This window comes from Platichthys flesus, chromosome 14 (assembly GCF_949316205.1).
Source record: "Platichthys flesus chromosome 14, fPlaFle2.1, whole genome shotgun sequence".
NCBI classification, from domain to species: Eukaryota; Metazoa; Chordata; class Actinopteri; order Pleuronectiformes; family Pleuronectidae; genus Platichthys; species Platichthys flesus.
In genome coordinates this window covers 2,892,192-2,913,832 of record NC_084958.1, presented here as the reverse complement: position 1 = coordinate 2,913,832, position 21,641 = coordinate 2,892,192, and the positions used below count along the sequence as shown (strand labels likewise).

At 39.9% G+C, this 21,641-nt stretch overlaps 1 protein-coding gene across 2 annotated transcripts in view; it reads right to left on the bottom strand.

Annotated features, from left to right (window-relative positions):
- Positions 1 to 21,641, bottom strand: part of LOC133968568 (cadherin-12-like) — a 95,405-nt gene that overhangs the window by 64,610 nt on the left and 9,154 nt on the right. The window contains exon 2 of one of the 2 annotated variants that reach the window (XM_062404687.1): positions 5,349 to 5,986. In XM_062404687.1, the coding sequence (XP_062260671.1) occupies positions 5,349 to 5,645 (297 nt within the window). In that variant the 5' untranslated portion in view covers positions 5,646 to 5,986. Of the gene's footprint in view, positions 1 to 2,693; positions 2,857 to 5,348; positions 5,987 to 21,641 lie in introns of those variants that run through there. The other variant, XM_062404688.1, reaches the window with a different exon arrangement.

Here is a 21,641-nt window from a genome sequence, read left to right as displayed (position 1 = left end):
AATTATTATTTTTTTTATTATTCAGGCAAATTAATTGTCCCCTTTAACTCTCTTGCGAACTCCATGTGAGTATGTTTACGTGATTTTTCCCATGATCTGAATCTTTGGCGATATGCTTCAGGCACCAGCTCGTATGCTTTTAACACGGCAGCTTTAACCATCTCGTAGATCTTACTAGCAGCAATACTCAGCGCGGAGTACGCCTCCTGAGCTTTACCTGATAACACACACTGCAACAATAATGTTCGCTCAGAATCTGTCCAGTCTCTACTGTTGGCGACGCGCTCAAAGAGAGAGACAAACGTGTCTACATCCCGTTCACCAAACTCCCCATAGTCTTGAGATGCTAGTTGTGGTGGGTATTTATGCACTGAATCCCGCAAACTTGGTGAAACAACCAAACTGGCGACTCCACCTGCAGCCTCGGACGTGCTCACAAGACAACTGCTCTAACCACTTTCACACCACACTACCGAACCCCAACAAACTCCAAAGGAAGTCCAGCCTTCAGCCTAACGGGTACAGAACAGCAGCAACTTATGACTGTATACAGTCTCACTCGAGTTAAATGACACAAGGAAACACCCGGCACAGCAACAAGGAGAATTACAGAAACAAGCCAACTCACAACAGCGTCAGAGCACTTACTGAAACCCAGAACCAAACTACGCCGCTCATTCATAAAAAACATGAGGCGCACAGCTGACTTGGTGTGTGACGTCAGACTACACTCACACATTACCTGAGCACAGGTCTCATTCACAAAAATCGCTGTCGCTGCCTATCAAGTCATTCACAAACGCAGAGGAAAAGCGTGAAACAGACGAGCCCCCATTTGTCATTATATTTTTATATTGCTATATACTTAGATGAGTAAAATCTAATATGAAGTATTTAATATGAAAAAAGCTAATGAAACTTTGTGGTTTACTTTTCTGACCCCTTGAAGTCTGTAGCGAACTTTGATCAGGGTCAGCAGGTCGGTAAAAATGTTCATCGGCTTCCTCAGTTTATTAAAAAGTATCTACTACACTGCAGAACCCCTCCACCTCCTGGCAACAATCCACAATGGAAGAACGTTTCACTTTTAATTACTGTCCAGATAGAATCTCACCAAGCAAAGGATTGCTGTGAAATTTAAAACAGTATTTGATAATATCCAATACTCACAGCCTGCTGTGCATTGGTTCTAATTAGGAAAGACTATTCTAGTTTTCATTTTGTGCCAGTGATGAATTGAACAATTTAACAATGCGGCCTGCTGGGCTGAAACAGTAGGACAAGCTGGTAGTGCTGGTAGCAAATCCTCTCTATAGCAGGCCAACTAGCATGTAGCTCAAAGCACCAGTAATCAAGTGCGGCATCTCAGATCTGTTAGCATGGCAGCAGGGTCTTAGTCTTGAAACTAATATGTTTTAATCTTAAATTCCCTGGAGCTAGTCACATAAATTCCTTTTTGTCATGCATTCACTTTGATGATGTTAAGAATATAGAACAGAATATAATCACCTTGTTACTAGCACAGTCAAATATAATAACAATAATTGAAATAATAATTCAATCATTTGTATTTGTAATGACACTGCACTAGTGTCCACTCTATTGTATTACAGATTAAATTTACAACAAAATAAAAAATAAAAAACATCTCTTGTACTTTTCCAGTCTTATTTACCACTCAAAGCATATTGCACATTTAAGCCAGTGGCATAGTCAGTTACAGAGCTGGATCAATGCCATCACAACTGGTCAAGTTACCTTCACGCGATCTCACACACATATTCATACACTGACGACACAGCCATCAGTAGCAATTTGGGTTTCATTGTGTTGCTCAAGGACAGCAGCACCATCCTTGTGGTTACTGGACGTGGTACGACCTCCTGAGCCACAGCAGTCAACAATAAAAAGCTAAGCTCACACCTTAACCTTATTCTTAAAAGTATGATTTAATTAAACCTGGCTAATGAGATGTTAGCATGGATTAATTTAACAAAAATGACCCTGTTTACTCTATACCGCTAGTATTTTATTAGCTTTTTATTATCAGGGACTTTATATCACTGCATCTGCACATTAGAAGTTAAAAAAAGTTACAATTAAAACACACATTCCCTTTCACCTTTTACCCATCACACTGTGCTTTCAGGGAGGTGTCTGAATAATTCATTTTGCAGCAGGGCAATGAGCCCAGCACAGGACTAGATCAATGAAGAACAAGGGGCCCCGCATCAGAACCCTGATGTCAACATCATGGAGTTATTCTGTGATCACATGGAGAGACACATGACATTGAGACAGACTGAAATGACAGAACAATTATGGCAGGTTCTCCGAGATGCTTTGAACCAACCCTCCTGACAAGTACAGTGAAACTGAGTGTAGGTCCACTGAGAAGAACCAATGCTGTTTTCAAGACAAAGGGTGTTCACCGCAAATATCAGATTGAGTTCTCTGTTTTCCCCGAGCTCTATTAGGTTAGCCTCTATTAGCCTCTTCAGAAGGACCTCTATTAGGTCACAGCTGGTGCTGTGTCCGCACCAGCTGTGACCTAATAGAGAATGTGACCTAATACTTCAGCTTATTTAAATTGCCAACAACAATCCAGGTCTTTCTCTGCCTCTTGCCCTTTCTTTACCTCTCTGTCATACACACACGCACATGCTCTCTCTCTCTCTCTCAATCTCTCTCACTCTGTGTTTGCCAGCTGCAGGTCCCAGGCTTCCTGCAGAGAAAAAGCTGCTGCCAGTCTACAGCGGAGAGCTGCTGGCAAGTCAGTCTGCCAAAGTGATCACATTCACAGCCACATCCTGAGCTTCATCATATGGAGCATGGGTGAGGAAGTCTTTCTGTGGTTAGAAAATAAAGAGCTGAGAAAAAAAACATAAAGGCAGAGATTTTATAAACATTACTTTTAAGCCATGTCTCCAAATAACTCAAGTTAAATCTTTGAAACATGACATTTTAGATTATAGTGTTGCAGTATACTTTAGACTCTTAAGAAGCACACGGTTCCTCCTTAGCTCTTAAATCAGCCTCACTTCTTCATGGCATTAAGTTCAGAAGATCTTAGAAACTCTCCAGAAAGATTCTACTGCATGTTTACATCAAGATAAGGATGCACCTGACCACACCTTTTCAATCAATCAATCAAATTTTATTGTTTCACATATCACGATTATGATGCAGCGTGTAGATGAGCACATCAACAATATTTACAACAATCGTAAGAAGAAATTGTTTCTAACGTATTGGAGAAGTGCTTCAATGTTGAAAGTATTGTCTGATTAAATGTCTGATAGGGATGAAGGAAGCAGCAATGACAAATTAATTGAGGAGTTATTGTCAGTAATGGTACAATATGCGGGGAGGCATATTCAGTCCAGCTGCCCCCAAGATCATGAACAACCAACAGTCTGTATCTGATGGGAGAAGGTGCATTTGCTATTCATATAATGCAGGTGATGCACAGGTAGAAAGTGTTGAAACTAGCAAGATACTTGGTTTGCGCTGGGTACCACTTTGCTCTCATTGTTAACATAGGCCCGAAGTCTTACTTCTCTTTGCTGTTCTGTTTAGGGGAGAGCGGGTTAATGTGGGAAATGTTTTACATTTGCTCCCCTCTAGGCGAGCACAAACGATATATCAGTAAGATTTACACATTTCCCATTAATTCAGGATGTTTTCTAGCAACGGAGATGATCAGAATGACTTCAGGACAAAGGGCAGTTAAATATGATTGTTTTTAAAAATGTGGTCTTGTGTCTCACTTTACCCTGGCTCACTTTACCCCGGCTAAAACTACCATTACAACACATGTTGTAATAGTTAAAATACTGACAGCTAGATTGACCACCGCACATTCCAAAACTAATATCGGACTAGTAACAGAATCATGGGGATTGGACAATTAAGCACATTTATGATTATTATGATTCATGTGATCTCTTGCACACCCTAGCTTACCTGCACATTGTTTCTCTGTCCAATTGGCAGGGACAGGGATATTGTTTTTCTCTGCATATTCAAATGCCAGTTCACGGCACTCAACTGGAGCAGGCCATGGAACTGGTCAGTTAGTTGTTTCAAGTGTTTGGCACGCTCCTCCTCCATCTCATCTGTGAATATTCTCTTTACCTCAGCTACTGCACCCCATGCTACTGATTTTACTTTCCCTTTCTCCTTTTTCTTTATGAATCTTTTGAGGGTTGTCTTACCAATATTTATATCCCGTCCAGCTTTTCTTAAGGACTTCTTTCCTTGCATGACCTCAGCAGCTGCACTCTCCATCTCTGCGAGGGGTGTTTGGCCCCAGGTTGTCTTCCTGGTGTATAGTTTCTTGGCATGATGGCTTTTTATACAATGTTGATGACATTCAAAATAAAACATATGTAAGGTAATATAACACTAAAATATGTTGAAGACTAAACTTAACTTGTGCTTCATGGTTAACCCACAGCCACCGTTTTAGAAAAAACAACATCTCTTAGCAATTCAGGCTAATCTTCAGCTAGCATCAATCACATGGTATTTTATTTTGGAAGTTCACCAACATGTATGATATACGTTTTTCTACCTGATTCAATTTGTTTTGACACAACAGTTGATTAAGTTCAAAGCATGAAAAAACATACTTTCCACAGCACCAGCACCAACTTCTCCTTCATGACCACAAATATGTTCCGTTGCCTAGATACAGGGCATGTCTCACATTAGCCGATGTCCCACATTACCCCGCTCTCCCCTAACAAGTATGAATATGGAACGAGGGGGCATTGCTGTTCTACCTTTAATCAAAGAATCCACTTAACAACAATATTTCTGGATCTCTGTATAAAAGGCTATTGTTAAATTACCAATGAAAGCATCAGTGGTTCCATATTTCCGAGTAATTGTGAGAAAATTCTGAACTAGATGACCCCTCTGTGTGACTATGAATATGATGGACGATAGATGCTAGTACAATATCAGTGAAATGAGCCTGTTACTGTTCATTGATTGAGCATGATCAGCTAATGCAAGTACTCTACTGAATGAGCACTATGCTACATTATAATAACACTAACAATACATTAATTGAATTATGGTGTTTCCACAACTAAATTAACTATTTTAAATATAATCTAAAAACATGAACTATTCAATATATTCATAAACTGGGGACTTTTATTTCTGGAATTACATTTTCTTCTGACTCTTTTATTGGCTCTGAATACTGTAGTAGAAATAACATTGTACACAATTACCCATGCAAAGTAAAAAGACAAACTAAAAACACCAACTTGCTTATTTTGTGAATTTGGGATATAACTTGCTTGGATATTGAATTTCATATTTAGGCTTCTTACCTTTCCAACATATTGCGGTTCAGATCCCATATACTCCTCCAGGACGAAGAACTGGTTCCACACCCATCCTCTTTTAATACGTTGGGCCCTTGACCTTCCATGTCTCCTATGCCTCATCCGACCCACTGTAGACGTCACTTCGTCGACAGACTCCCTCATGTTTTTGGGTCCAGTTGCCCCCCTGTCTATGATTACCGCACCCTTAGTTCTGCTCTGGAGCTGAGCACTTTGGGAGCTGTAGTCCAACAGGAAACAAGAGCCCACCAAAACAAGAGTGACATATTCCCTTGTGATCATCAGGGAGTGTTGATGTGAAAGAAAAAAAATATGCTACTGTAAACTTTAGAAAGATGGCTTCTTCCAGGGTGGAAATGGAAACTCATCCACGACGGGATCCGAATCCCAATATTCCAGTATGATCCAAGATTATAACAGGGAACAATGTTAATGTTGTGTCCTCGCTGTAATTTGCAAGTCACGAAAGAATATTATGGTGGGTGCAGGAGTCACCCATTTAGTTTAATGTCAGCTAGCAGTCCCTCAAAGAACCTGTTCAGAGTAAAGCTGTCTGTTGCATGCTGATATTTGAAGTCCTCTGTTCAATTTGTCTTTGTCCTGTTAGTCCTCAGCTTCGACACCTGCAGGAAAAAAGATAATAATCTTTAGTGTGAAAGTTCTTGACCTTAAAAACAGTGAAGAAAAACAAAACAAGGCAGTCTTATCTCAAGCAGCTAAAGTTTGTTCTGTTGCCATACTTTCGACTATCTGACCAAATTTTCATACTCGTGTCCCATTATAACAGTTGTGGTATTTCTATGACAATTTGAAAGTTTCCCATAACAAAAATGGGAATCAGGTTGACTAAGTGAACTACAAACTGTCAATAGTATGAAGCTTTGCTGGCTCTCTTTAATAATTGGAGTACATAGTGGCCATAAGTGGATATATCAGTTGAAAGTTAATGTGGACATCCAAATGATGTCCTTAGGGTTAATGGTAATTATATACCATGCATGAAAATCCCTTGTTACAGCATCTATCACACACATTTATTAATGTTTGTAATTGTATGCGTAACATCTGAAAGATGACGTGAAGTGTTTACTCAGGCTGTGTCAGTCACTGCAGCCATTGTCAACAACATATCAGCCCAAGGACCAAGGAAAGGATCTCAAATCAGATCAGAGGGCTCTAATTAGAAAAAGGCTTTAGCATGCAAGGTTGGCAGCCTTGCTTGATTAGTCTGACAGCTGATGCATGGCACTTGCACGTGCAGAAGGGGCCGTTGGCTAATGCAGGGCAATGTTAGAAAGCCTCATTAGTCGTGTCATCTATAATGAGATAAGATTGCTGTGTCTTGAAATGCAACATACCAGGGGCTTTTCAAAGTGTGGAACTCATCAGAACATATGGAGGACTGCAGAGTGTATAAACAGCAGTTGAGTCGCCATGGGCTTATTGGGGTGTATGATGGGTGTAAGTTTATGTCACACCACAGGCCAAGCCTCACCTCTAGAGTAACAGCCTCTGGTTGGGTTGAGGCAAACTATGTGCTTCTGGTTAAGATCTGGGAAAGATGGTGGTTTTGCTTGCATGGTAATAAACAACATGTGCCTGAGGTCACAGTGCTTTTTTCCTGTATTGAACCCGAACTGGATCTTTTAATAATCTTAACCAAGTGTTTGATAATTCTGTAGTCAGTAAAAGTGGATATACTACAAGTGCAAGATCCATTACATTTTGCTGTTGCAGTTGAGTTTAAGGACAACAACATCATTTATTTTACCTGTAACCTTCTGGTTTGTGGACGACTCGCTCTACCTCCTGAGCCGCAGGCGCCCTGGAGCAGTAAAAACAATGATATCTTTGCAAAGTGTCAGTCTCACTCAAGCTATAAATATACAGAGTCTCCAAAAGATGTGTTCAACTCCACTGTTCTGAAAACTCTTTTAACACTGGTCTCTTTTTTTCAAGTGTCAGTTCCCAAAGAACTACTCCTTTCAGTAAAGGCAACTTTGCATTCAACCTCCACACTGTTGAGTGTTAAAAGAGGCACATTCACAACACATAGGGACAATGCTGGCATCTAAAGACATCATAATTCGTTCCTCTCAGTATTGTAAGGTTTTGCTGTTCTTGAGGAATCTATTCCATTTCTTGTGCCATGCATGATCCAGAAGTGGGTCTGAGTTAGTTTCGTGGGAGTGATCGTACAGGTGGCAGACATGCTGGGGAGGAACACCATCTTTGGATAGTCGGAAAAAATAATCAATCACCAGAAGGTAATTCTTTTCATCCAAGTAGAATAGGATCAGTCCCAACTTTTTACCATGGCTCATGTTATCATCATAGGCTTTTTTGGCAGTTTAACTTGATGCTTTAGACAGATTTCACAGCTTGACACCATCCAGTTAATTAGTTACTGGCCAACAAACGGCTGTTCTGGCCCTCCTCTTATATTTTTCTACCAAGGTGCCCCTTGTGCTGTCTTTTCAGCATCTCTAGTCTCAGTGACTGATGGATGACGATTCTGTCCCTCTTAGTAGAAGGGCGTTAACAACACTCAGCTCTACTCTGATGTTGTAATACTGTTGACAGTCACCTCTAGGCCGACCCTCATTCAGATTTTTGATGACTCTCTGTAGGCTTGTGTCTTTCTTTGTTTCAGCTGCTATCTGCTTGGATTTCATGGCAGACACAGGCAGTGACTCAGTTATCAGGTTCACATGGAGATTGACATCAGTTTCTGTGGAACTCTCGCTGTGTGCTTCACTTTGTGTTGTTTCTCCTGTTGAAGCAGCACTAAGCACAATGTGCTTACCAGGTGTGTAGATCAGGTTGAAATCATAGCGCTGTAGCTTCATCATCAGTCTTTGGATTTTTGGTGACATATCACAGAATTTTTTTTTTTATGATAGCTATTAACGACTTGTTGTCTGTCTCTGTTGAGAATGTGGGAAGGACATATTCTCTCTTTATGTTGACATTCAGATCTTTAGGATCCATGCATACACATTGGTCCTCGTTAGGTCTTCTCTGTGACACACACCATCAAATTCACCTACTCTTTTGGCTCCTCCACTTTTTTGATGACTCACCAGTGATTTCATTCAGTCAAGTCCAGTTTGTCCGCTGGAACCCTCCTGGGACCATGGACGACTTGCTCTGAATCATCTTTTAGCTGTATCTTGTAGGTGAAAGGTAAGAAACCAAACCCTTTGAATATGTCAGGGTACTGACCCACAATTGACTCTACACTGTTCTAAGGATTTGTGTTGGTGCAGTAGACCCTCTTGAGCAGGACTAGTTTGCATATGCTTCGTAACATAGCAATGTATTTTGTCCATCTGGAACAACTGCAAATATAAGCAGGGCTAATGCACTGGCCATGCATATCTACACAGCACCAGTTAAGGCACTGTCTCGCTTAAGATAACACTTTATTGATCCAAAGACCAGGTAAATTCAGCTGTTACAGCAACAGGCAAGTCAGAATGAGTTAGACAAGAGAATAAATAAATATAAAAAGGCAATAGAGTAAATAAATAAATAAATAATTCAAGTAAAAAATGCTAAGTGTGAACATTAGATACAAGATTATTAGAAACCTCAAAAAAGCATCAAAGCTCTCTTCAGGCTGCTGCAGGCATGGACAAAGCACATAGCATAAAGGTTTTGTATTTCTTATCCTTATCATCAACACCCGCACACACAGACGTCTTGAATATCTCCACTGCTTGGGGTCCTCCGAGGGTCTGGTTTAGTATCTAGTCCAATAGCCTGCAGGTACAGCATAAAATGGTGCTTGAATGTCCTAAACTCACAGTCCACATTTCCAGTCCAATTCACAGCTTCAGGTGGTTTAAGAATTCCACTCACTTCTACATCTATTGGTGTGAACATTGATCTAAATTATAGATCGATGTATAATTGAGCTATATGGGCCTACTATGGGCAGTATATGCACTGCCCTATTCACACCAGGATCTCTACTGGACCCTGATTAGTACAGTTGTCTGTAAGTTATGGAACAGAAACATGTTGTCTACCGGTTTAATGGCTATTGGCCATTAATATCTGCCAAGTCCAATAAACTCTCTTAAGACATCTATTATTTCAAATACAAGAGACATAGATCAGGCCAATGTTTAAAACAATTTCTAAAGCGTTGAGAGTTCCCAGTTGAACATTGGCCTGGCCTGAATTGTGAAATGGAGGTAGTTTGTCTAAATAGAAGAGCTGGGCAGAAAGACACTTGGTCAGGGAGGTTACTAAGAAACCAGCAATCACACCAACAGATTGAGAAGTGCTCAGCAGAGATGAAAGAACCGGCCTTTTATAATGAATGTTTGTATGCAATTAAGATTATTGGATAGCTAGCAACCGCCTTCAGCTAAACACACATACGACAGAAACTCATATAATTGATCCTTAAATGTTAATCTCAAATACCCAGCAGTCTATTGCTGACCTCATCCTCACTTATATGGCCAATCAGGCTCTTAGATCATGTTAGCAAAAATGACTGTCTGTTCTCTGAACCCGCTATAAAACCTGAGGTTACCACGTTTTTCAAGCTGTTACACCTAATTTATGGGATGCTTTCCCCAGTACTACCCAACACTCCTGTTATGTAGTTATGAAGCAGTTGAAAATTCCAAATGTCTTATGGTGATTCTCTGAATCACTGCTATATTTTATTTATTGCTTTTCCCTGACTTTTCCTCTGTGTTCAGGACTGTTTTTGTTGCTCTGTCCTCATTTCATTGTTGTGAATTTGAAGTGTATTTTTTACTGATGTAATGCACGTTGTGGTTTTTGTATGTGTGAAAGTCAAATACACTTAATACTTTAAGAATTGCTTTTACCTCTTTTTTTTACTGGCTTTGTATAATATCTGCATGTGGCAACTCCAGGAGGGTTAAGGTTAGCAAGAGGACTTGAAAATAATAACCACCTCCACATAAAGTAAAGGTCTGACATTCTACATTTAAACCGTCTTTTTCGTCTCATTACATGAAGGACAAATTTCAAGAGAAATGATCTTTTAAGTGATTTTAAAATACATAAATATTGACTGGATTGAGATGCAGTGCAAAAATGTCTACAACCAACCCTGTGATGACTACAGACACTTGGATCCCTCTGACTATCAAACAAGTATTAATGTATATACAATCTAAGTAGTAAAAGCATCTCTGTATATAAAAGTGACATAATTTGGTTAGTTTCTCTATAGACTTGCGGAGCTGCTTTGTCACCACCAAAAACTGTGCAAACTGCCATGAATATGTAACCCTTGTACAACTGCTTTCACACAGTCAGAGGTCACAAGATGTGTTGGGGTAAATCACATCGATTAGTTTTAACATTGATGATTGATCTGTTATGTATGGCGTATTTATAGAAAACTGCCCACTTCACACCAGGACCTCTACTGGACATAGATTAGTACAGTTGTCTGTAAGTTCAGGAAAAAAAGATGTTTTGTTCTGCACCAAATCCCCAGTGACGTTGTCTACAAACAAAAAATAACTGAACTTAACAAACAAAGATAATTTGATATAAAACAAAAATGTCTCTTAAGCCCTGGCATTTGATATATTTTTATAATTTGTAATAATATGGAAAATTTAAACAGATGTATATGTTGACTTTATTTTGTCTTTTAGTGATTATGAGGAGATTCTATCATATTTCATTCTAACAGTTTACAGGCCAAAACGCTTAATGCCAGCTTTGTCTCTGTTAACCGAAGACCAACTGCTGCAGGGCGTGGATCTATCAGACTCCAGCTCTGCCACAGAGACTCACTTTTTTCCAGTGCAGTGGCTGTGTACGGGACAGCTTTTCTGTTACAGCTGAGAGGACGTGGGAGCTATGAGGCTTTCTATTCATTCCCTTCTATTCTCCTAATGCACAATCAGTGTTGTAGCTGCACTGCAGAGTTGAATTGAACTGACAAAGTAAAATCAAAGTTAAGTACAGAATATTGTCATGTGGAACACTACTGTTACCCAAGCAATCCCTATTCTTGTTTAGGTCATGAGACGTTTCTGTGCTCCAATGCCCCTTCCATCATCATACGACCAAGCTGTCATGGATCAGTGATCCCTGAAACCGGAGATGGTAAAAATGCCTCTTAGGGGAAGTTTTGTGCGTGTGTGTGTTTGTGTGCATGTGTATGTGTTCTCCAGACAGCCTTTAGCCCAGTCAGGCACATTACCTCAAACCGTATTAGAATTATTTTTATAATAAAATGAAAGTGGAGGGCTACTTCAGAGCAGATAACCTAGTTGCAGCTCTAAGTGAATTTTCAAGCTTGTTACACAATTGGCTTCCATTATATTTCACTTGGTCTAAACCTGTAGTAGAATATCAATCTGCTGCATCAAGAACCAAGTGTGTTGATAAAATCAAAACCGCCACGTTATGCCTGTTGACTGATGCCTCTGTGCCACTGACTGCCACTGCAGTCCCACTCTCCCAGTATGTAAGTGCTCACCCATTCCTATAGTGTTTTTACTCATCATTACACTGCTTCTGGGCTGATGATGTTGACATGTTCACCACTGAGGACTGATTAATCCACACCTGTGTTAGCAGGTGCCAAAAACACAAACACATACAAAGAGTCCAGGATTATTGTGTGTGTAGCCAACTTGTTGTCACATTCAGATCCATACACTGTAATTAAAATGCGTGAATGATTTGAGACGACAGTTTATATTATCTGTTCAAGCTTGGATGCACACTGAACAAAAGATGTAAAAAAGAGGCAGTGAGTGCCGACAGTGGTCTGTCTCACAAGATCTTAATGTGGTTGCATGTATGTGGCATATCCATGGTCAGTTTTCAATAATATATTCCAGATGCATAATCAACATGGTTGATTTCACTCTTTCACACAGCAACAAGTGTAATTCACCTGATGTGCAGCTTTGGTTATTAAATCATAAACCCTCCAATATCATTTATTTTTGCAAGTCATTAGTGGTTTTGCGTCAAAATAATTCAATTCAATGTTGGATTGGAAGTGCAATGGGGAAGTGAACCACGGTCATTGTCACCTAAGTCTTGAAAAAAGGGGCAACTCGCAGTTTGTATGAATTAAATTAATCTGTCACAACATAAATACCTCAAGGCCATGAGTGCTGTAGCTCCTAACTGGAAGATTTAAGAGAAACTCGTGGAAAAAAAGGGGACCTGTCAGTTCAACAGCAAAAACAAACACTGGACACAATTTACACAGCTGGAGACTATCTCTAATTCTACTTAGTCTTCAGACTCCACTTGAAAAATATTTCATTTCAGATTCTCTGACCCCTCGTCTGTCAAAGAGCAATCGTTGTGGACATAGTGAGGAGCCACTAGCAGCCCTTCGGCAGCTTTGTGAAAAGCTCTTAAGAGCCAACTCTCAGGCTACGTCTTTGATTTATGTGGTGTCCACACTATTTTGGGAAATGCAGGTGGCCCTGTTGTAGGTGGAAACTCTGGTATTGCGGTTTAGTTGAGACTGACAGAAGCTGAGACTACTGGAAATAATATTGTTGATGCCAGCTTCCTGATCGGTTCTTATCAGCCATGACTCAACGACTACATTACATTACATGTCATTTAGCTGACGCTCTTGTCCAAAGCAACTTACAATTAGTACACTCAACATTTATGAGGGGCCATTTAGGAGTTCAGTATCTGGCCAAGGACACTTCGGCATGCAGATGGGAGAGAGTGGGGTTTGAACCGGCAACCTTCTTGTTTGAGAACCACCACTCTAACCACAAGGCCACACCCCCCACACTAGTTTTGCTTTGGCCCAGATTTGGTCCACACAGTCACACTGCCACACTGTCATCTGCCCCACATACAGCATGGAATGATAGCACTTGGTTATTTGCCTGTTTGCCAGATCTGGGCCACAAGTAAGCCATAGCAATACTGCATGTCAACCAAATGTGCCAAAGGTGACCCAAATTAGTTTTGTGCTATTTGAACCCTTAACGTCATTTACAACATGGGCCACTTTAGGTTCGCATCCAGATTACACCTTGACTATAGCACACATCCAATTTGTCCATGCCACAAGAAGACCAGTAGTGCCGCATCAATGCCTGAAGTGCTGTGTATCATTGCTGTTTCTCACTGTAACACTTCCTGCAACTCAGCAAACAGAGAGGGCAAACCGCCTTTTGTTTACACTTGCATGTACATGACTAGTGCAAATTGATATGAGTTTCCAGGTGTGTTAAAATGGATGAATACTATTTCTGGATTTTTTTTTTAAAACTACAAAGTACTACGAGTTTAAAAGACAAATATCCTCATTTCATGACGCCGCTGATTATCCCCTGTTAAATTGCCATAAAATCCAACCAATATAAATGGTCTTTATTTATATGGTGCTTTGCCACTCATTCATAGAGTGCAGCACTTTGTTATGGGCAAATCAGGGTTCAGTATCTTGCCCGGGGACACTTAGCATGCAGATGGGGAAAATTGGGATCGAATTGCCGACCCTTTGGTTACAGGACGCCCACCCAACCCCCTCAGCCACAACCGCCAATGTAAAACAAATGTTTACAAAAAACCTGAGTAATTGAGTTGCAACATGTTTGGAGAATTTCAACTCTTACTGTTGTTTAGCTGTTGTTGTCAAGTACACATTTGACATAAAAGTGTGCTACATACAAAGATGTGGATGATTCCGATGAGAGGTGGGGCAGCAGGAGCAGAGGCAAATACTGATTCTGTGCTTGTTATGGTAAAGTGAAATATTCACACTTCTGGAGAGACAAAAACGAAAAGGAGACAAACGAGAGCGATTGAAAAAGAACATAAAGAGTTTGTGGAGAGAAAACCCTAGTTTTCCAGTGAATTCCCAGTGGCTTTGAGTCTTCTTGTTGTGGGGCAACTGTACTCTGTTGAAACTCTGAGCCACCTCAACGGATTCAGCTATTCTTGGATGCTATTGATTTCTTTGGCCTGTGGTCTGACTGCCGAAAGACTCAGCTACACTTGATTGTTTGATCTCCTCCAGAGTTGAAAATTCCCACAGCGGGAATGACAAGCTACAAACTTTTCCAAAACATGTTTCAATCCTATTCTAATAGGAATCCTAAAAGCTTGAAACCTATCAACTACATTTGTTGTGTTGGTTCCATGACTTAACCTATAATAGAACACAAGCATCATGAGTACATTTCATGCAGAACAAATTTTTATGACTTAACATTTTTTATTAGTGGGTCAAATGTTTGCTACAGTGCTGCTACGTAATTCCTTGGTCATAGTGGAACATAAAAGTATGCCCCTTCATTTTGTTTGCATAACTACAGTGATTGTGTTTTGGGCTCATACTGCTGACCAAATGCACATCACTGTGTCTAAACTCAGTTGGTGATAACATGTTATTTGTGCCTCAGCCACAAGAGGAAGCAACAAGTCTAATTATTTTTGCACTTGAGAAATGACTTTCAATGACAGATGTTCAGTTCAGAAACTGTATGTTTTGGTTTTACAGGATTTTCAAGGATTTAATATTTTGTTTAACAGAAGAACTATGCTAATCGTGTTTGTTGCTACACTGAGTCATATTTGACTTTACTCTGATTGGTTGTAGGTCTATGCAACTGTGACCAGAGTTATTTTGGTCACAGTGTGGGGGGCAATGTCAGACTAACACAGCTGACAGCAGCTTATAACATTAAATAAGATACCCCACGTCAATGAATTCAGTGTACAGAATACATTTAGCTGCAGATGAAGTACTTTTACTTAAAATTAAATGCTATGTATTAGGTAAAAGTTAAAATGTAATCGAATATTTCAAAGAACATCCAGGATGGTTAGGCTGTTTATACACAAAATATATCTAGAAAGATCATTTAAATAGAAGTCAACCATGTAAACGTTCTAGGAAGGCTGATGAAGACACTGAAGAGTGGCCTGAATGGATAGTGCGTTTACTGACATGCGCTGACAGAGTGTAAACGTACATGAGAAATGCCACTGCAGCACAGGCCGCTTGGACTTTTTGGTGAAAACTCTTCTGCCAAATGGACAGGTGTCTCCTGTAATATTCCATGCAGCACTGAACACTAACTGGCTAATTAATGACCCCGTCAATCCCACATCAAAGACGACACCCAGGGAGGAGCAGTGCAGCACAGGAAGGTCAGAATCTGCTGCTGTTGACATTTAGATGGAGTTGGTGGAATTTCCAATGTCACCTATTAAGACACAAATTCAACATTTCTTTGAATTATACAAATTGATTTAATAAAATGAGAACGGAAAGCAAGCTGACGGTTTATTACATAATACTGATAATCATCATATTATTATTCCATAATCATTATTTGCTTGTCTTGTGTTTATGCTCTGGATCTGCTTCAGAATAATTCCTTATCATTAAGGTTGTAGAATTGTAGAATTTTTTTTCTACTCCATATTCACTTTTAATTATTTTTGTGCTGGACTGTGTATGATGTGCTTTTAATAAAAGGTCTATGTTGCAAGGGTGAAGTCAGATAACCTTCATCAGTTCCCACTGATAACACAAAGATTTAAAAACAGCTCACCAATATACCAGTTAATATATCAGTGTTAATAGGACCATTGTCGTGACGTCTAAATCACATGACTCAGCAGAGTTAGAAACAAGAGATAAAGGGAGTGGAACGTTTATTTACTTTTTTATTTGTATTACCCTGAATGGCCATCAGCCATATTGGCACACAACAGCTCTACGAGTGCTGAGAAGGATCCAAATTCAAATACTTTTTATAAATTTAAACTTTAGCTCAGTTAATTCCTGACAAAGCTGATCACAGTAGTTTCCATCAGACAAAACTCAAACAGGAGGATATAGTGAATTGGTTGAGGACGTATGACCAACTGCCAATGTTCCCATGTTTGATGCCTTTGTGAGTATTTGGGGCAGCAGGACAGTGTGTGTGTTTGTTTTTGTGTGGGTTTTTGTCACCAACTGCATGAGTGTTTATCAGTGATGTGCTTTTCATTTTTCCAGGTATATTTTTGAAACTTTTATCTTTACTAGATAGTGATATTGAAGGACATGCAGTCAAAGCAGAGACCTGCTGCTTTAGGGCATGTATGCTCAGCTGGTACATGGCAAAGCCATTAGTTGATCTGGGCCCTGTACTATTTTTGCTTATCGGGTAACTTCTCTATGCTTCCCTTTAAGTAGGTGTATCCTATGAAATTAAATATTTATTGGATAGATGGTGGGTAGATAGTTTACAGATTTACCTTGTGACAGCCCCCATTCCTCCCTCCCCTCTCTCTCTCTGCGACTCGAACAGTCAGCCCTCACCAAAGTGAAGCCTGAAACATGCTTCTGCGACTGCGTCTGCGTCTTTTCACGCCGCTGTGGCGCCAGACTCTTTTTCATTCATGCTTCCCCAACCGTTGCGCATCTTACAAAGCAATTCCGCGCCAGAACACTAGGCGGAGTAATGCTTTTTGTCGAAGACAACCTGAGAGACGCCTTCTTTGTGCTTGTGGCAATCGTTGTTGACTGTTTATTTACCTTCTACCAGTCGTGTTCTCCATTACAAACACACGGTGAACCATGGCAGAGAGTGTATTCACGATTCCAACCGAACAACAATTGATTGAGATGGAGCTGCTGGACATTGAAGAGCAACTTCTTATAATTAGACTGTTTATTTACATAGCCACTGCGGCTCCTCGTAGCCTTTTTCTGGCGGACAAATCCGCCAGTCAGTGACAGGTTATACAAGTGATCATACTATCGGATATCTTCTGCCAAGTGCTCTTCTATTTGGTCCATATTCGTTCTTCTAAATGTTCCTGATTTCTGCCGGTATTATGGGGCATGAAACCGGAAATGCAGCTCAAGAGGGGATGTAGAGCAGACCAATCACAGCCTTGCGGGCTGAGTGAGCTTGCGGAGCTTTGCCGTAAATTTTAGAAAAGGGGGTCGACACCCGTCAGCATGTAAGGAGGGATACATAAGCACGTAAGGAACCCGGAAGGGCTCTTGCGCTTAGAATTTATTATTTGGAATGTTTTATTTGTTATCATTATTGACACATTTAAATGCCACAAAAAAGATTTGTTTTACATTTGCACTTTGCAATTTTGTTAAAGTTCAATAAATAGATGTTCATATAGTCATTTGTGTCATTTATGTCATTTCATTTGTGACATTTGTATGCATTCACATGGTCATGGTGCGGCATGCTATACACTACACCTCCCCACGCCAACCCCCCCCACGACGAAGTGTCCTCTTTTTTACAAACTCAAATCTGGTCACCCTAGTTAAGTCGACCCCCACCGCTAACACGCACGGTACATTACAATCTCTCCCTGTTTCAAGATGTGCTGGCTGCATCCCATAATACCAAATGCGCACCGTCATGTTATTCCTGCATTTAGCAGCTGTAACTGTGTTTCTTTTAGCTTGGATAATATACTTTGCTCCTCGTTTGTGAAATATGTGAATCTGCTGTCAGTCCAAAGCTTGTCCATGTCTGTGGTTGGTCATATGCAGTAAATCTTGCCCCGTTAATGTGCATACGCTCAGCTCTTGATGACCTGGGTTGACTTATCGGGTTGATAACCAGCTTCGTGATCAGCCTGACTGCGACAGTTAGGTTAAGTTCATACAGATATCGGAAAGAGATCCTGGGTATGTTGAACTTGCTACGTAGTGCAGAGCCCTGGTCACTCCAAAGAGAAGTGTTTTTAGACACCAGTGTAAAGTAATCAGACATGTGCACACTGTGCATGACAAGTATTGTGAGTGTGTTTATCAGGCTCTTCTTTGGGGGCATCATCACAATTATCCCTCAAGACCACTTTCTTGAATAGGATTTTTTGTGATCAATGTTTTGGAGAAAAATGAAAACGACTCAAGTGTTTCCTCCATTTTTCGGAGTAGCACACTAATCAGCAGCTCTTTATCGTGACAGAATCACCGTGAACTGATGCAATAAGCTACCTGCCGGCCAGCTGCTGCGATTGATTTCAATCCTCTTGAATTCCTGGTCATTTTCCTCCTCTTTCCACGAGTGCTCAAGTGAATGAAGGAAAATGTTGATTTAATTGTGCATTAACGTGTACAGTCGATTCTAATTCTTATTCTTACGGGTAAATCAAGCAGCTATGGTGTGAGTTTAATTAACCATATGCAAAGCAGTCCATATTAACACATCCACACACAGTCATTAGCACTAAACACATCCACCATCTGCACACACAATTTCTAAAAAGTTAACAGGGTGTGAGTTCTATAAGTGTAAAGTGGGATCATTATTTGCATGTGTGAAATTGATCTCAATATAACGTGAGTGAGTGTGTTCACACTTGTTAATACTAAGAAGAGCTGAATGGAAGGATTAACATATTGAAAACCGTGTTGTTGTGGCCGCTCTGCCAGAAGAAATACAAACAGGCTTTAAGCGAGGTTCATCCTGAGGATGGTGCTCAAAAATTCATTGCATCATTCAAATTAAAGTGTATTTGAATTTCATTCTACAGTCAAGTAAAGTACTTCAAACAGGTTTTTGATGGATACAAAGAATGTATGACATAACTGTATTCATAACTAATTTCATAACCTGCATATAATTTATGCATTCCCAAAGGCCCACATCAGGATTTCTATCAAGTCAAAGTATTTATCATGTTATGCTTTTTAAGAAAGATCATCATACAATACTACAATACCATCTTTAACACTGCAAATGGAATTAAAGCAACAACTGATTGAAAATTAAACTATAATGAGATGCTATAAAGAGATTGATAGAAATTGGTTTGTTGATGTTTAAAATCAAGTTGATTTGTCTAGTTACTATAACATCACTGCATGTTGTCTGAAACTGTTCCAACTTAAAGTCAAAGTTTTACTTCCACCTAACGAATGTGAGTTAACTTGGGCTCCATCACTGTACAGTTCCCTGTTTAGCATAAAGAGCTGCATCCAGTGACTTGTTTGTTAAGTTATAAATTTAAGGGGTGATTTGATACAAGTCTTCATTCTGGTTAACTATGTTTACACAGTCATAAGAAGAAACAACCCTGACTTGACTTAAAGACACACATCAGGTTTCTATAACTTTGCCACAACATGCTAATAAGAGATAGATTAATTTTAAATGAGTAAGAATTATAAGTGGCATGAATTATTGTGATTGTATTACTGCCAATTATCATACTTTTGTTTGCAATTCAAAAGGTTAACAAAATAACTGGATATGAAGGAGAGAGAGTGTGTGTATGTGTGTGTGTATAGCGTTGTACTAGAGCGGAGTATCAGGGCACAGTTCCACTGCAATGATCTTTAAAGAGCCAGACAGCGTCACAGTGATTCAGACTCAGCAGCAACCAGGCAGCAGCAGCAATTTATAATTTTCTGGCTAAGACAAAGGATAGAGAGGTTTAACAAAATACTTGGATATGAACTAGTGTGTGCCTGTGTGTGTGTGTGTTTGTGTGTGTGTGTGTGTGTGTAAAAGTGCAGATACTCTGCAGATTCCATCAAGAATTTGCAGTCTCACTCTGAATTCCTTGGCATATTTCATTCCAATCTAAATTTAGATTCTGCCCACGTTCGGCCACATCATCACATACTGTACCAACTGAAAACAATGAAACCACTTTTCCAACAGAAGCAGATTGTATTACATATACCAGCAGATACGTTTTGTGGCATGGTCATCACTTTTAAATACTTTGTTTTTACAGTAGAAGTACTGTACTATTTCTGTTGAAACAATCAGATTCAAACTTTCTACAGTAATTTGGAATACTTCATATTAATTTGTAGAATCAAGTTGGAATAAATATATTTATATACTTGTAGAAAATGTGGCAGCAGCTTAAACTATGATGTAAGCTAATCAAAAATAAATCAAGTTTCATATTTCCATCATACAGATGCAAATATGACTGGCTGACTAGACTGTAACAGGGAAGACTCTATTGATGATGTTCTTTGGCACAGAAAAGAAGGAAGCCTGAAAACATTGTCAGTTTATTTGCCCAGGAGCAAGTCACTTTGGAATGTATGGGGCATAGAGCACAAAAAGGCAGGTCCGCTTAAAAATACATTTTTAAACTAAAAACTTTGCTTCACAATCACCACTAGTGCATCTTCTTAGTAAACTGCAAATGACGAACAACAGGACAGATTCAGGAGGCTCACAAAGCTCATCAAATGGCCTCTTCTAACCTTTGCTCACTAACTGGCATTGATTCCACAAGATGTTGTCAATGCTTTTGTCAGACATGAGCTGTCCAAAAGGTATCCTGTTGTTCTCATATGAGCTCACAAAGACATTTTCTAGATTTCTTACTACAGACAGAGGAACTCAGAAGAAAATCTGCGTCTCACTCAGACATTTGCATTCTCACATACTCATGAGATTATCATTTTATTCTGCTCCATGTTGACATTATGAAGCATCTACTAGATTAACATCCGGCAAAGGTCACTGAAACCAATTTGTGACATCTAGCATTATCCTGCCATTAGATGATGGTGGTGAACATGGTCAATAACAATACACCAGTAGACTGTGTCATTTAAACCGTGATTGATTGGTATTAAGGCCCAAAGCTGTTGATGCAAACATTCTCCCCACCATCACATCAACAGCAGCATTCTAGACTGTTGGCACAAGGCAGCTGGCTGCGTGTATTCCTGCTGCAGATTACAACCTTAGAAGTGTCCCATGGTTCCAAACTGCTTCCATTTCACAGTATTTGCGGCCAATGTGCTCCTGGGCGCACTCAGCACTTTGGAAATGGTTTTATACTCTTGTCCTGATCTGTGCCTCAACACTGTTTCATGTTTTTTCTCCATAGAGTTCCCTGGTTTCTGACCTGACAGCAGTTTGATTTGTAGTACTTGTTTACACAGGTGTGCAGAGTGTGCACCTTTTTTTTAAACTATGTGCAATCAATTCAGTTGGCCACAGGTGGTCTCAAGTCAGGCTCTAAACATATCTAAAAGATAATAAAGCCAAGATGATGCACATTTTGAATTGCACTTGGAGAAACTCCAAATGCACTGGCTTCCTTGTCCTTTAGACGATGAGCTCAAACCTCAAAGTCAGTAAAACGTCCCAAAAAGATGAGATAAGCTGGCGAGTACAGGACTTTTTCATATGTACTGTTTAACAGTGAGTCACGAAAGCCTCTGTATATTGTTCATCTAAACACAAAGTCCTGGTTGTTCCCTTCTTTGTCCTTCTGTCCTCCCCCTGACACCAGAAAGCTCCTACATAAGGAAGTAAA